Genomic DNA, 13,666 nt, shown 5'->3' with positions numbered 1-13,666 from the left:
TAATCCTTATTTACCTTTAACAGCCCCATCCACTGTCTGAAACAAGTCATTTGAGCTCTTTCCGCTCCTTTCTTTCGATTGGCTACCCCTCTCTAACAGAAGGGTTGAACACAGCAGATGGCGCTGTTTTACTGAAACCTAGAGTTGTGTATTTGACAGTACAAAGAGCTGTCTGTTTGAGCATTAGAGCCTTATCAATTTATTGGCAGGCCGATATTATCATCAATATTAGCTATAAATGCTGATCGTTAAATTACTAGATGCAGGTAAAAGATGCTAGGATTTTTTTATCTTTTTAAATTTTGTGTGTCTTAAAAAAAAATGTCGGCCAATGTATCAGAATATTGGAAAATTAAATCACCAAATACTTGTATCAGCCTTAAAAATCCTTTTCTGAACTGAGTGGTTTCCTCTTGCATATGCACAGACTTGATTTTTTTGAGAACAGAAAATAAGCAAAAGCAAACTAGGCGTGCAGTAAAGCACATATGTATTTTGTGTATTTGTGGCTTTTAACATAATCTTGCATTAAGTGTTCCTGTTTTTTTGGATCTTTTCACCTCAGTCTAGGGTTGGTACTGCCTACATATAGTGAGAACCACATCAAGGCCAATCTAAGTGACCAGATCCTCCAGGTGCAGTGTAAGTACTCTTGGGTATACCCAACATCCTTCACTCTCTGTCTCTACTACTCTGTCTCTCTTGCCTCTCTGCTCTCCGCCCAATATGACCTTTACGCTCTGGTTCAGTCCTCTGTCCCGGGTCTTCAACATCATCATAGAGAGTGTCCGAGCGGAGGCACCTGCCCAGTCCCCCCCCTCCCCCTCTCCTTCACTCCTTGTCTTCGCTCTATCTATGCTCTCTGATAGGCAGGATCATTCCTGAGTCCCCCCGACTCCTCTTCTGCCCCCGTTCCCTCCTGTCTTCATGCTGTGCTGTAAAAACGGTGATGTTTTTTCTTCACACTGGCTGAAGAAAAAAAACAACTGAACTAACAGAAAGGTGAAAGCTGTGGTCTTACTGTGTTACTCAGGTGAAAATAATGGTGACCTTTGTGCTATTATTTTTTTTGCCAAATGCTCTCGCCTCTTCTTCCACCAAGTAATGATTCTGAAGCGTCTGTGTTCAAAGTATTTGATGTTATGGATAACTGTGAAAACATGCATGCTTTTCACTCCTTATGATGATTTTTTAAAAATAATTTTGGGAACTTTTCCTTGTGTTATGTGTGTTATTTTTGATTTGATTTCATTTTTTTGTTAGACTGTGTGAGATGTTTCTCGGCTTTGGAATCATTCGACTGATAAACTCCCACATGGCCTGGGATACTGGCTTGTCAACTGTGGGAGTTTGGGTTTTTTGTGGGTCTGAATGGGGACACGTGTTGTCTCTCTCATTCTTTCTTTGTCCAGACCCCATTACTTCCCTCTTTTCCTGGTGCATTTGATTTTTTTCCCCATGGTTATCTCTCATAATTACTGGTTTGTCTTTGCTGTTTTTTTCTTTTCCTAGATTGTCATGTTTGGTTTTGTTTTTCCTTTCTTCCGTTGGTTTCCGTTTCCTCGTTTGCTCTTGCAAATAAGTTGTTTGCTCTTCATTTCTTTTTTCTCTCTTGTCTTGTTTGACTTTAATTGGTTTCTTTTTTTCAAGAAAACAATATTTTTATTCAAACAGTAATTGAATAAAATATTGTCTGTGATCCTCCCTTCCCACCCGATCCCCTGTTTCTTTTCTTGCTCACTCCTTCTCTGATGGATCCACACAGTGTCATACACCAAGGGCAAGTATACTCCATATTGGTCCACGTTCCCTACCTCTACTTCCTACTCCCTACCGCTTCCTCCCCTTTCCTACACCTCTCATCCTAAACCTTCTCCCGCTGACCCCCCCCCCCCCCCCCCTCCCTTCCCTCACCCATCCTAGCCTGCTTGCCTCTGTTCCTGCCCGTCTTGCCTTCAGGATTTCCTCCCCTTTCCCTCTTTTTTTCTCCTCCACTTTCTCCTCTAATCCCTCCTTCCTCCTCTTCCTTCTCACTCTCTTGCTGCAGCTCAGATCCCACATCTCTCACAGTGGCTCCTCCAGTCCCCAACCTCGACCACCTTCTCTCATATCCACTGCTCCAGAATCAGAAATAAATAAATAATTAAACAAACAGCTGTACCCGAGGAAGACAGATATTCATGTTTTCTGTTAAAACTTGTCTTTTGCTCCCTGCACCTCAGTCCTTTTCCTTTTGTAGATAGCTCCAAACACGTTGTCTACCTTCTTTCCTCTGCCTCTCTCTTCCACTTCATTTGCTTTGACTACATTTCTCTCTTTCCCTCATTTTTCTCTTCCTCACCTTCCCCATTTCTCTTTGGCTCTCTTCTTCTTCTCTTTCCGTATTTTTCTTACAGTGTAGTTTATAAACGTCTTAAGTAAGTCTAACACTAAGACTCAGGTATTGATAGATATTTAATTAAATAAATAAATATGTATACATTTTGTGGAATATCTATTGTTATTTGGGCACATCGAGCCCTACTAAAAGATCTGTAATTATTCAATGTAAGTCTGTGCAAGTTACTAGCTATAATAATATATCAGCTATTGATAGTGATGGCATTTTTTACAGTATAATAGGGATATGTTGAAGTCATGATTTTTTTAAAGGCATCTATATATAAATACACTGTTTGTTAGCTGCAGCAGTATCTCATGACTGGGAGCATTGCAGCTTGCAGACTGCAGACCTACAGTCTGAGCTGTGTCCTGCCCTCTCAGGTCCTCCCATATTGTCAGGTGTCAGGGTGCCAGTCGGCATGGCACCTCACTTCTATGTCGTCCCTCTGTACCCCCTATCTCCATCAGCTTGTCTCCCTCCCTCCTCACCCCTCAGACTGCCAGGTGCACGGCCCAACGCTTCCTCAATAAAGCTGACCCCGGATGTGCATGGCATTGTGGGCGGAAAACTACCTGGGCACTCTATTTTAGCTCTTCAAATGAATATTTAATTCCTCTTCTGGACACAGTTGCAGGTCACGACTTAATGAGAAAATGACATGTCGGATTCATCGCAGACTCACCTGCTGGTTGATATTTGTGTTCTGTTTTGTCTGTGATAGATTCACTGAAGTTGCCCTTTTGACATGCCCTTCACAATGCAATGCATTTCCTCTGATTATGTGTCTCTCCGAGTCCTCTCTCCTGCCAGTCTGAGGGGTGACCACTTCCATCAGGACCTTCACCCACCCCCCCTGCAATAGTTGGCCATGTTGATGCCTGCCTGATCTAAAAGCACTCACCGTGGATAACCTGTCTGAGAACTCACTTCCTGACAAATCAAGTCAGTTCTCCGACATCCCAAATATGTTAGATTGAAACCCGACACAATCAGAAAATGTTTGCCGGCAAAATAACAAACCAGAAACCAAAAGTGTGAGTGCTTCTGAAAGTAAAACGGTCTTCCATTGAGTCAGGTTCCTTTTTAGGCACCATATTGGCTAACGCTAGTGTTCCCATGATACCTCAGTGTTGCTATGGTAAACTCCCTTCTGCGTCCCCGCACCTCTGAAGAACAGCTGCTGTTTATCCACAACTCCCCACTGCTCTGCCCACTGCTCTTCCTGGATAATCTTCCCCTTTCTGTTGCAGATTTTGAGTCACTGCTGCCAAACACTTTTGAGTCTGAAGGACATGTATTCATTGCTCCCAGGTAGCCTTGTCTGTGATTGCTGCCTGTCGTTAATGGTCATCGGTTTTCGGTGCCGTCTTTGCATCCTGTTTTCTTTCCACCTCGTATTTCAAAGTTTCTTGTATGGTTTGATTTTACATTTTGAGTGGTGTGTTTACTCATAGTTAAAAGTTCATTTGACAAAAATTACATTTATGAGGAATAAAATTCATCTGGTTTTGATTTTTTTTTCATATATTATTCATAAATTGTATTCCCCAAGTTACACTCATTACACGAGACCACTGAAGACACATCAACCCTTCTTGCCTGCTGCTACTGTGGTGCTGCATGTTTTACACAAATTAAGCATTATTAATGCATTTGCACAATGTATTGTAAGGATTACTGAAGCTATTGGGCAAAAAATATCATCTGCATGTGCATACAGCCTATAATATGCTCGGTATTGCAGTACAAGTCCACCTTTTGTTTTGACTGACACCACTATAGCACATTAAAGCTTTGCCATGTGCATGCGGCACACAATAGCATCAAGTAATGTGTGTATGGGTTTGTGCATCTTCATCTCCATTGTGTGTCCATCTATGAGGAGCAAGTGAGGCAGAATAAGAGTAACGAGCTCTATTTTTGCCTTCTCTTTGAATTAAAACACTGCGTCTCCTCCTCAGGGAGTACTGCAATGATCTGGAACTGTCCAACAACAACACTGAGTTCCTGCTCAACTTCATTGCTCTAATGGAGAAGGTGACACCAGACTCCAAACAATGTGAGTTTCATTTTCTTTTCACCCACACAGTAAAGTCACAGTTTGTTCTACATTAAATAATTCACCATGAGCTCGTCTAGTGATGTTCTGTAAACATATCCCATAAAAAGGCAAAATAAACAGCAGTGATCCAACTAATAGGTATTTTCTTCGTAGCCAGAATCTGATATAACCTATTGCCTGTTGCCTAGATACAGTTAAAAAGCATCAGCAAGCCTCACTTCTGCACCTGATGACATGTTTCTTTCTTGTGACGAGCACAGTTTATTTCGAGATAATCCCACATGCTTTATCCTGCTGTCGCAAATCCTCCAATGATGAAAATGTGTATTAATTCACAGCTGTAAATAGTACGTAACAAATGCAATATTAAGCTTTCGGTGAGAAATATTTAGTAATAACCACAGCAGCTCAGTAGAAGAAAGTTGTTAGGTTGTTTTGTTTTGTTTGCCAAGGAGGTTATGATTTTGGCAGTCTTTGTGTTTGTAAATACGATGGCCGGAAAAGTTTTGAATGAATTCTGATAGAAGTTTGTAGCGGTGCAGAGTGCGGTCATGTTAAAAAATCCAGCATAATTCTGTTTACATCCACTAAAGTCTTCAAAGTCGACTTAATGATTTTTTGACCAAAAGCCTATTTAAAGGTGTGGTGTGCATTATCGACATATAAAAAGTACCACAATTAAAAATATATCACATTTGATCTTTGACCTGGTGTTCAAGGTCAAAAAGGCCAAAGTGTTAATAACAATATATAGAGCTATTTAAATATTTGTTTCTACCTGTGGTTGTTTGTATTGACAGCATATAGGTAAATAGGGAATTATATATCACATTTCAGTTTGCATCCAAATCATCTTATGTTTGACCTCTGACCTCACTCTGACCTGCCTTTCTTTCAAATGTACCACAAAATGTGCTGCAAGTGTTTTCAGGAGAAGGACAATGAGCTGCCTAGTGGTGCCTATTATCCATTACCTACTCATACATAATGTTTGTGTAATCGAAGTAAGCGAATGTCTTGCTACCCATATCTGATTTTAACCCTTATCTGAGGGCTTCCTGTTTGTGCTAAGGGTTAGTCCTAGTAGGCTTTCAAGGAGGAAAGAGTTAAAATCGGGATTTGGTCCACACGTTCCACATTGGGCATCTGATATAGACCATGTGTCGCCTCAGTGCAGCTGTCAAATATGCCCAAATTGTTGTTGTTTTTTCTTCTTTTCAAGAACCATAAAATACGCTTTTTCATCGGGTTTTAAATGTAGAAGAACTGCTGAACTAATGATCCAGAATACCTGACATCTGCTATTAATGCAGTGTCACCTCAAACACCATCACTGTCAATCAGAGTTACCAGTCCTGGATTACTACCGTGGTGTTAACACAATCTCTATATTTCATTTTTTGAATATAACGACTATCATCAGCTGCTATATGGCAGCACCCCTAATGTGGATTAAACTCTCTAATCTCTCTTATGCCAGGTGACAATTTGCTCCTTCACAACCTCATTCTGGACACGGGCATCATCAGACAGTTGGTCGAGAAAGTGTGGAAGAATAAAGATTTGAACACGTGAGTGTGACCAGCCAGTATTGAGGGAAGTGCATTTTAAGATTTTTGGATATTGATTTGAAGCCCCTTTCTGTCTTTGCTTCCACCTGACATTTAGATACGGCTTCCTGGCTGTGTTTGCTGCAACAGATGGAGGTATAACGAGAGTGTTTCCAAACAAGTGAGTGCACTCTTCATCGAGGCCCATGTGTCTGGACTCCAGCTGCTTTGTAGTTCTGATACATTTTTCTCTTTGTTCTCTTTTGAAGTGGTATGCTGTTAAGTTTCAAAAAACATGTGGGATAGGCAAAGCAGGCAGCGTATACGTGAGAGACAATTACAGCTCTGGTATCTCTCGTTTTAAACCTTAGGGCTGCAGAAACCTGGGAGGAAGACCCTGAGCCGTTTAATGCCACCTATTACCGCCGCAGCCTCGACAACAAGGGTTACATCTTCCGAGCGCCTTATCGAACAGGTGAATGATGCTCTTAGTCTTGAGTTATATAACTCGCCTCGTAATAGAAAAGGCTGTTTGTTTCTAACCTCGCTCTCTTGGCTCGTTTTCCCTTTTTTGTAGCCAGGGACGAGCAGCTGAACCCAGAAAATGACACCGTAGGTATTCTGGTCAGCACAGCTTTGGAGATGACAATAGGAGGGAAGACCATCAAACCTGCAGGTGGGTACTCTTCTGAAAGAGGAAACAAATTGTTGAGATATAATGATAGAGAAAAGCTTTCGGAGCGAGATAATTACACGTCTGAGTTTGTTATTTTGTCACTTTGTGTTGGCATGTCTCTGCCCTGCATATATCTATTCTTTTTACACACCTGTCGTTTTCTTCTGTGAGCTTTTAAACTTTCTTTCCTCAGTTGTCGGAGTGAAGCTAGACCTCGAAGCCTGGACGGATAAGTTTAAGATTCTTGCCAGCAACCATACAGACAGCCGACAAGGCTCAAATACGGTAAAATACATATGTTTAATATAATATACGTAATATATAAATCTTTTTTAATTTGGCTAACACTGTTTTTTTTCCTTGTCTGTGACAGTGTGGACCAAACAGGGGCTGTGAAATGGACTGTGAAGCCAACAGTGATGTAAGTATTGATGCAAATTTTAACTGGACCTTCTGAATCTGAGCACTCCCCAGCTTATCTCTGTACTTCCAGTTAGCAGTGCGTTTCTGTGTCTGTCCGCAGGATCTGCTGTGTTATTTAGTAGATGACGGCGGATTCCTAATCATGTCCAATCAGAAGGACGACTGGAACAAGGTTTTATTAAAAAAGAATTCGTTCTTCCGCTGATCGTAGCCTCGCGCTTAGCTTTACACTGAGCTTGCCCTCGTGTTTTTTACCCCCACAGGTGGGCATGTTCTTCAGTGATGTTGACCCCTACTTGATGTACGCGCTCTACAACAATTCTTTCTACAACAGCAAACAATCATTTGATTACCAGTCTGTTTGTGAACGGATGCCCAACAGCGAAGCCGGAGCTGCACCCAGAGGAGTGTTCGTGGTAAGATAACACTTGAAAGAGAGATACCGTGAGTGAAATGAAGGAGGCAGAGTAGAAGACAATTAGTTTAATCTATGCATGGACGTATGGGGAAACTATAGCTGCATTCACACTGCAAGTCTGTGTGCAAAAATCAGATCAGCTACTGACTTTTTAAGAATTAGTTTTTGTTTAATTGGACTAATATCAGATTCCAGGGTGAACTAGTGAGAGATATCACTTTTATATTAAAGTGGGTTCCATTTACTTTATAGACTTTCTCCACACAGGTGTCAGTGGATATGGCGTCAATGGCAGGAATAGTTTGATTCCAAAAGCAGCCCGAATGTAGCCTAATGGGTGTTTGATTGAACTTAAATATTGATTTTGTTTTTTATTTCCCTCTGTATCTGTAGCCCACTATTGCAGATTTTGCCAACCTGGCTTGGTGGACATCAGCTGCTGCATGGTAAGATTATTAATGTATAGTAACATACAGCAAGTGTTATACGTATTACAAACTGATAATATTTGTTGTTATTAGCCAGCATTATTTCATAGATCCATAATTTGTTAATACAAAAAAAAGAAAGAAAAAGGTTGGGCCAGGTGAACCCTCCTCACATAATATTTGGATTTAATTCAAAGTGTTGAATTTATATTTTACTTCTCTTCACTGTTATTTTAAATACCCAAAGACCATGATTTGGACAGATGAAACAAACATTAACTTGGAAACAAAGCATGCCACATCATCTGTCAAACATGGTGGAGGCAGTATTATGGCATGAACATATTTGGCTGCCACTGGAACTGGGCCAGTAGTGTTTTATGATGCTGTGACTGCTAAAGCAGCAGGATGAGCTGTGACGTGTACAGGGCTACACTCTCAATCTCAGATTCAGCTAAATGCTGCACAACTTATCAGACAGCGCTTTGGGGTGAAAATGGATAATGACCCGAAGGATAGTGCAGAAACACGAATTTCTCAAGGAAAGAAATGGTATATTCTTCAATGATCTCAGCCCAACAGAGCGTATTTTTCACACACTTAAAAAAGGCTGAATGACTACATTTAAAACAGTCCTTATATTTAAAATAATGTTAGTTTATGCCTCTCAAAATTTGAGACTATGTAAAACAATGTGTATAATACCTGAACAGTTACTGCACATATTTTTGTTAAATTACTTGAATTAAAGCTGAAAGTCTGCATTTCAATCACATGTTATACTGTACTGTATTGCACTGCCATCATTTTCATAGTTATTTCTGTGGTCAGGTAATTGTGACTCGTTTTGTAAAGTTTTACGGCCTGCCATACTCATTACCTGGACTGCTGCATGTGCAGTATTCCTGCTAACAAAAAAGCTTGACTCATGATTTTAATCATTGCACAATGTTACATTTTTTTGTCCACAAGTTGAATTAAAAACAAATCCTGTCTCCTCAGGTCTTTATTCCAACAGTTCATATATGGACTGGCATACCACAGTTGGTTTGTCACAGGTGGGTGACATGTTTTATACGATACCATTTTTATACAATATTGGAAAAAAGGTTTAAAAGTGCTAAAAGTAGATTTTGATCAAATCTATTTGGAGCTTTAAGCCAACAGCAAATAAACCTTAAATCCAAATGTAGTGAAAAAATTACACATGACATACATCTTTGGGCATTAAGCTGAAAATAAGATCTGAGAAATGAGTTAAAGAGATAATCATCTCTTTTTTTTTTCTTTTTTTTTATGCAGATGAGGTGGATGCCGAAGGAATCGACTCTAAAGAGAGAAGCTGTGTAATGATCCAGACCCAGTACTTCTTTAGTAATCTCAGCAGTTCCTACTACATACTGCAGGACTGTGGCAACTGCTCCAGGTCTGTATGCGTGACGTAGTACTTTTAACACTCACACATAATCAGACATGCATATGCTTAGACAAGTAGCATGAAGAATCGCGGTGTGACAGCGACGCAGTTAGTGAGACAGATTCATCTTTCTGTTGGAGTTAATAAACTCTGCTGATGATTAACCCATATCAGCTCTAATGAAATCGTCGTATCATTGGCTAAATGAGCCTTATAAGACTGTCTCATGAATCTCGCTCATCCATTAGCAAATGAGTCTGTGATGTAAGTGAGCAGAGGGGGGTTGTTGACAGAGCTGTCTCTCTCTGCAGGCTGATTCATGCCAAGAGGATAAACAACACCAACTTGCTGTTTGTGGTAGCAGAAAAGATGCCATGCAACACCTGCGAGATAGAGAAGCTATCCCAGGAGGAGAAGGAGTGTATCCTTTTTTTTCCCTTCACATTGTACACCAGCTGGCACTGGAGAAGAAACACTCTGTCATCTCTAGATTTTCTCTCCTCATCACCATACCTGTGGAAACGCGAACATTTCACATTCATTTTAAGGCTATTTTTAAGATTGATGGCATGAATTATAGCCAGTCATTTACATGTGTAGGGCTGCATGAGGAATTGGTGCTCAGGCGGATAATGAAAAATTGCACAGAAGAAAGAAAAAGAAATACAAAGGAGTTTCATTTTCCTTAATGGAGTCAATTTTCAGTCAAGGAGGAGGATCCATGTAAAGAACCGCCTGAGGCACGCTATCGAAAAGGACCCTCCACCTGCTTCGACAGTAACATCGCTGTAAGATTTTCAGATAACACAACACATGAATATCCACCTTACTGTGAAGAAAAACAAAAACATTATTTAGCATTGAATCCTGGTGCTTGCTAGTTAAATATACTATGTTTAAAATTTGTCACCAGAGCATAGCTAAAATCCTATCGCTATGTTCAGTTGGCTCCAGCTGGGGTTTTGAGCTTTCTCTGATTTTCTAATGCAGCTGGTAACAGTTGGTTCATTATGTAACACAAAAAAATATCCTATTTTTATTCTGAGATCAAGTATTGACCTGGTAATTATATGCCGTTAGGCCCATTATTTGCTGGATAAAGACCCAGTTTTTGTAGATTTGCCTCTGTACACCACAGCAGTGGATTTCAAAAATCAAACAATCAAGATGCTTTAATTCAAGGGATTTTGTGAAATTTGTTGCATTAAGTGTACTGAGGCAAAACTACCAAAAATTGTGTGTACACTTTTAAAGATTTACAACTCGCTCACGCTCTATTGCAGTTCTTGCTGCCAAAGGTGGCACAACCAGTTATTAGGTTTAGGGAGGAATTACTTTTTCACATCAGGCGAGGTAGGTATGGATAGCCTTTATCCCTTAATAAATGAAATCTTCATTTAATAAAATAGTTTTTATCTAATACTAAAATTTGTTTGATGAACTGTGGCAAATACAAAAACACTTCAACGACACTAAAAACTGAGGAAGGGGGCGATTACATTTTCACAGCACTGTATAGTCAACTAAATGAAAATGACTTTGTTCAGACTCTGTTGGCAATATAGAGCTCGATGCAGATAGAAGGTAAGATAAAAGTGTTACCAGAGAGCGATTATTGAATGTAAGTGTTTATTTGATGGTGGAAGAACTTTCATATAAACTCAGTTTATAACTCAAGCTTCCTTTCTGTGGTTTTGCAGGAGAACACGTCGGACTGCGGGCGAGGTCACTCCTTCCGCCCATCCCTCTACACTTTACTGCTCATTCAGCTGCTTCTGCTTTATCCAGCTGTCAGTCCTCACCTTCTCTCCCTACTACATTAATTTCATTTTCCTGCACTTGTCCTCCTTTTCACCCTCCTCAGCTTCTGTCCCATCCTAAGCCCCCCTCATCCACCTCCTAGCCCCTTCGCCCTCCACCTTGGTATAGTCATAGGTAATTATGGGACTTCCCATCATGGTGAGTTGGAAGCCCTGAGCGCTGCGCTACCCAGCTTGCTTTGGTCTGTGTTGCTTTGTGAAAACAGAGACATTTGCGTCCTCACCTTCATCTGCGAGATGAGCTAGGGTGGTGCTGGACCACTTGGATCATCAGAGGCAATGTCAGAAAAGAGATATCAAGCCACCCAACCACCCCGTCAAGCCTACAACCATCCCACCACCTTCTCCATCCAGACAAGGGAGGGTGAAAAGGACAGGCCGATGTCCTCGTCAAAGACCTCCCACCACAGACTGGAGAACTGAGTTTGCGTGTCCACCTTCACCTCTGTCTGTCAGAGGGACAGCAGGACTCCTCCTCCTTCTCCTTTCCTCCATCTCAGAGTCTCATCGCTCTGTCATTTGCCTCTTGTAAGAGGCTGTGGACCATTCAGCCAGTAATAGCCACCATAGAAGAAAAATAGCAGAAAAATAAAAGAACTGTTAAGTATACAAAATGTCACATATAAACTGCTGAAGTGATGAGTATTCTAAACATACAGTATATTTAGGTTTTAACATGAAAAGGAAGTTAAGTGTAAAAAAGACAAGAATTAGTTTATGCGCTATATCTACTTGCCAAAATGAGATATACTTTCGTGTGGTCTTATTTTTATAGCCAAAACACGAAGATGAAATGGATTTAGATTTAGGATAAAGCTCGAGAGGAAGAGGAGACACTCGGCAGCTGAATGCTGACTCATAATTACAGATTAATGCTTTTAAAAGACATCCACTGGGGATTAATGTAATTACACGATGGTAATCTCATTTTCTTGAAGTATTTTTCCTCATACTTACTATTTGAGGTTAGTGCTATCTGGCTTTTATTGTAAAATATGAATCAGTGTTCGGTTGCTGCAGGAACTTGTTGTGTAGTATTCTCCTTTACGATTAATCGACCACGCTGACCTCGGCTTTGGACTGATGTTTAAAGGGGAAAAAAAAATCTCTGCACCCTCTGATGAAAAAGCTCACCTCTGCCACTCCTCATGAGGCTTCTCCAACAACCTCGACTAACGCTCCTAACCGCGATTTGTATTCGTGCTTTACTTTTGTCACACAGCAAACACTCAAATCTCCCCGCCATAGTAGTTCCAGTTTTTTTGTCCCTTCCTTTCTTCCTCATCTGTGCTTGGGTTGGGGGGGGTGCTAATCATTTTTCTTTTGGTGTGTGCTTGTATTACCTTTGAATGATGCTGTTCAAACTTCAAAACCATTCGCTGCTGGGGGATAGGGGCTTATCAACATTTCCAACAAAAGTGCAGAAGAGGCCACTAAATATGGTGATCATGTGCAGTAAGTAGTGTGGTTGTAATCCATCGCAGTCCGTCATTTGATCATGTGTGAAAAGTCATTTTAGACTCCCATGTTTAGGAGCCGCTCTGTTTCATAGTGCCTTGATGCACTTTGTTTTGGAACGCACCGGCTGTATAAGAGTAGAGCTACTGTATAGTACCTTTATAAAGCAGCCGTCTTTGAGGCTTTGGACACTACAGGAGCCTAAGACTGAATCTGTTGGCTAAAGAAATAGCTTTACACAGAGCCATCGAACTGACTGGCTCGGCTTAATGTATTTTCCCCTCTTGGCTGTTGTTGCTGTACTCCTCCAACGCCACCTGACTGTCATCATATGGAGTTACTATACCGTTCCTTTACAAAGCCATGTATAGAGCTACACTATCAGTATACAGCAACTTAACTGGCCATAGAGCTTTTTTTTGTGTTGTTTTCTTTTCCTTTCTTTTAGGGCCACCTGACTGCTATAGTTCTGCCTGAATCGTATGTGTTTGTGTGTGGATGTATGCGCGTTAGTTTAAAAACCCTCAAAGGGAATGTCTTTTTAAATGAGTCGTGGAGTGCTCGGGGGATGGCAGTTGTGCCCGTGTAACTGTTTTTCCTCGGCGTGTTGCGACAGACAAAAAACAAATCCAGTGTTGCTGTGGAGAAAAGGGGGGGATTTTATGAAAACAAAAGGAGATCCATGTTGACTGCTTAAATATTAATATACGGGGGCAGAGGAGGCAGAAAGAATGTGTAGTTCATCAGTGTTTTCTGTTTCAAAACCTCGCTAAATGCCTTAGTGTTACACGTATGGAGCTCCGATACCCCCAGATAACCCTCTTTCTCACACACAAATCGATCCTGAAGTATTTCCCTCCCCTGGGCTTTTTTTTTTTCTTGGTGTTATGCAGTAAATATAGTGAGCTCTGATTTTATATTTTTACGTCTCGGAATGATTAGTTATCGATCGATGCCTGTTTGATTAAATGCTTGAAAGTGGGTGGAAGTTTTTAAAATTAAAAAAAAAAAACAAGACAAAGAAAAAAAAG

General features: G+C 40.7%; 1 protein-coding gene across 2 annotated transcripts in view; it reads left to right on the top strand.

The window, feature by feature from the left end:
- Positions 1-11,625, top strand: part of cacna2d2a (calcium channel, voltage-dependent, alpha 2/delta subunit 2a) — a 181,906-nt gene extending 170,281 nt beyond the window's left edge. For both annotated transcript variants that reach the window (XM_080301747.1, XM_026167551.2), the window contains 17 exons: positions 566-642; positions 3,634-3,694; positions 4,345-4,442; positions 5,926-6,016; positions 6,114-6,176; positions 6,367-6,470; positions 6,573-6,671; positions 6,865-6,956; positions 7,045-7,092; positions 7,195-7,266; positions 7,358-7,510; positions 7,906-7,958; positions 8,943-8,998; positions 9,243-9,366; positions 9,669-9,778; positions 10,063-10,145; positions 11,058-11,625. In XM_080301747.1, the coding sequence (XP_080157873.1) occupies positions 566-642; positions 3,634-3,694; positions 4,345-4,442; positions 5,926-6,016; positions 6,114-6,176; positions 6,367-6,470; positions 6,573-6,671; positions 6,865-6,956; positions 7,045-7,092; positions 7,195-7,266; positions 7,358-7,510; positions 7,906-7,958; positions 8,943-8,998; positions 9,243-9,366; positions 9,669-9,778; positions 10,063-10,145; positions 11,058-11,180 (1,507 nt within the window). In that variant the 3' untranslated portion in view covers positions 11,181-11,625. The remainder of the gene's footprint in view (positions 1-565; positions 643-3,633; positions 3,695-4,344; positions 4,443-5,925; positions 6,017-6,113; positions 6,177-6,366; positions 6,471-6,572; positions 6,672-6,864; positions 6,957-7,044; positions 7,093-7,194; positions 7,267-7,357; positions 7,511-7,905; positions 7,959-8,942; positions 8,999-9,242; positions 9,367-9,668; positions 9,779-10,062; positions 10,146-11,057) is intronic.
- The last annotated feature ends 2,041 nt before the right edge of the window (positions 11,626-13,666 follow it).

This window comes from Astatotilapia calliptera, chromosome 5, assembly GCF_964374335.1.
Source record: "Astatotilapia calliptera chromosome 5, fAstCal68.1, whole genome shotgun sequence".
In the NCBI taxonomy this organism is placed as follows: domain Eukaryota; kingdom Metazoa; phylum Chordata; class Actinopteri; order Cichliformes; family Cichlidae; genus Astatotilapia; species Astatotilapia calliptera.
The sequence above is the reverse complement of the archived record's forward strand: the minus strand, read 5'-3'. Positions and strand labels throughout refer to the sequence as shown.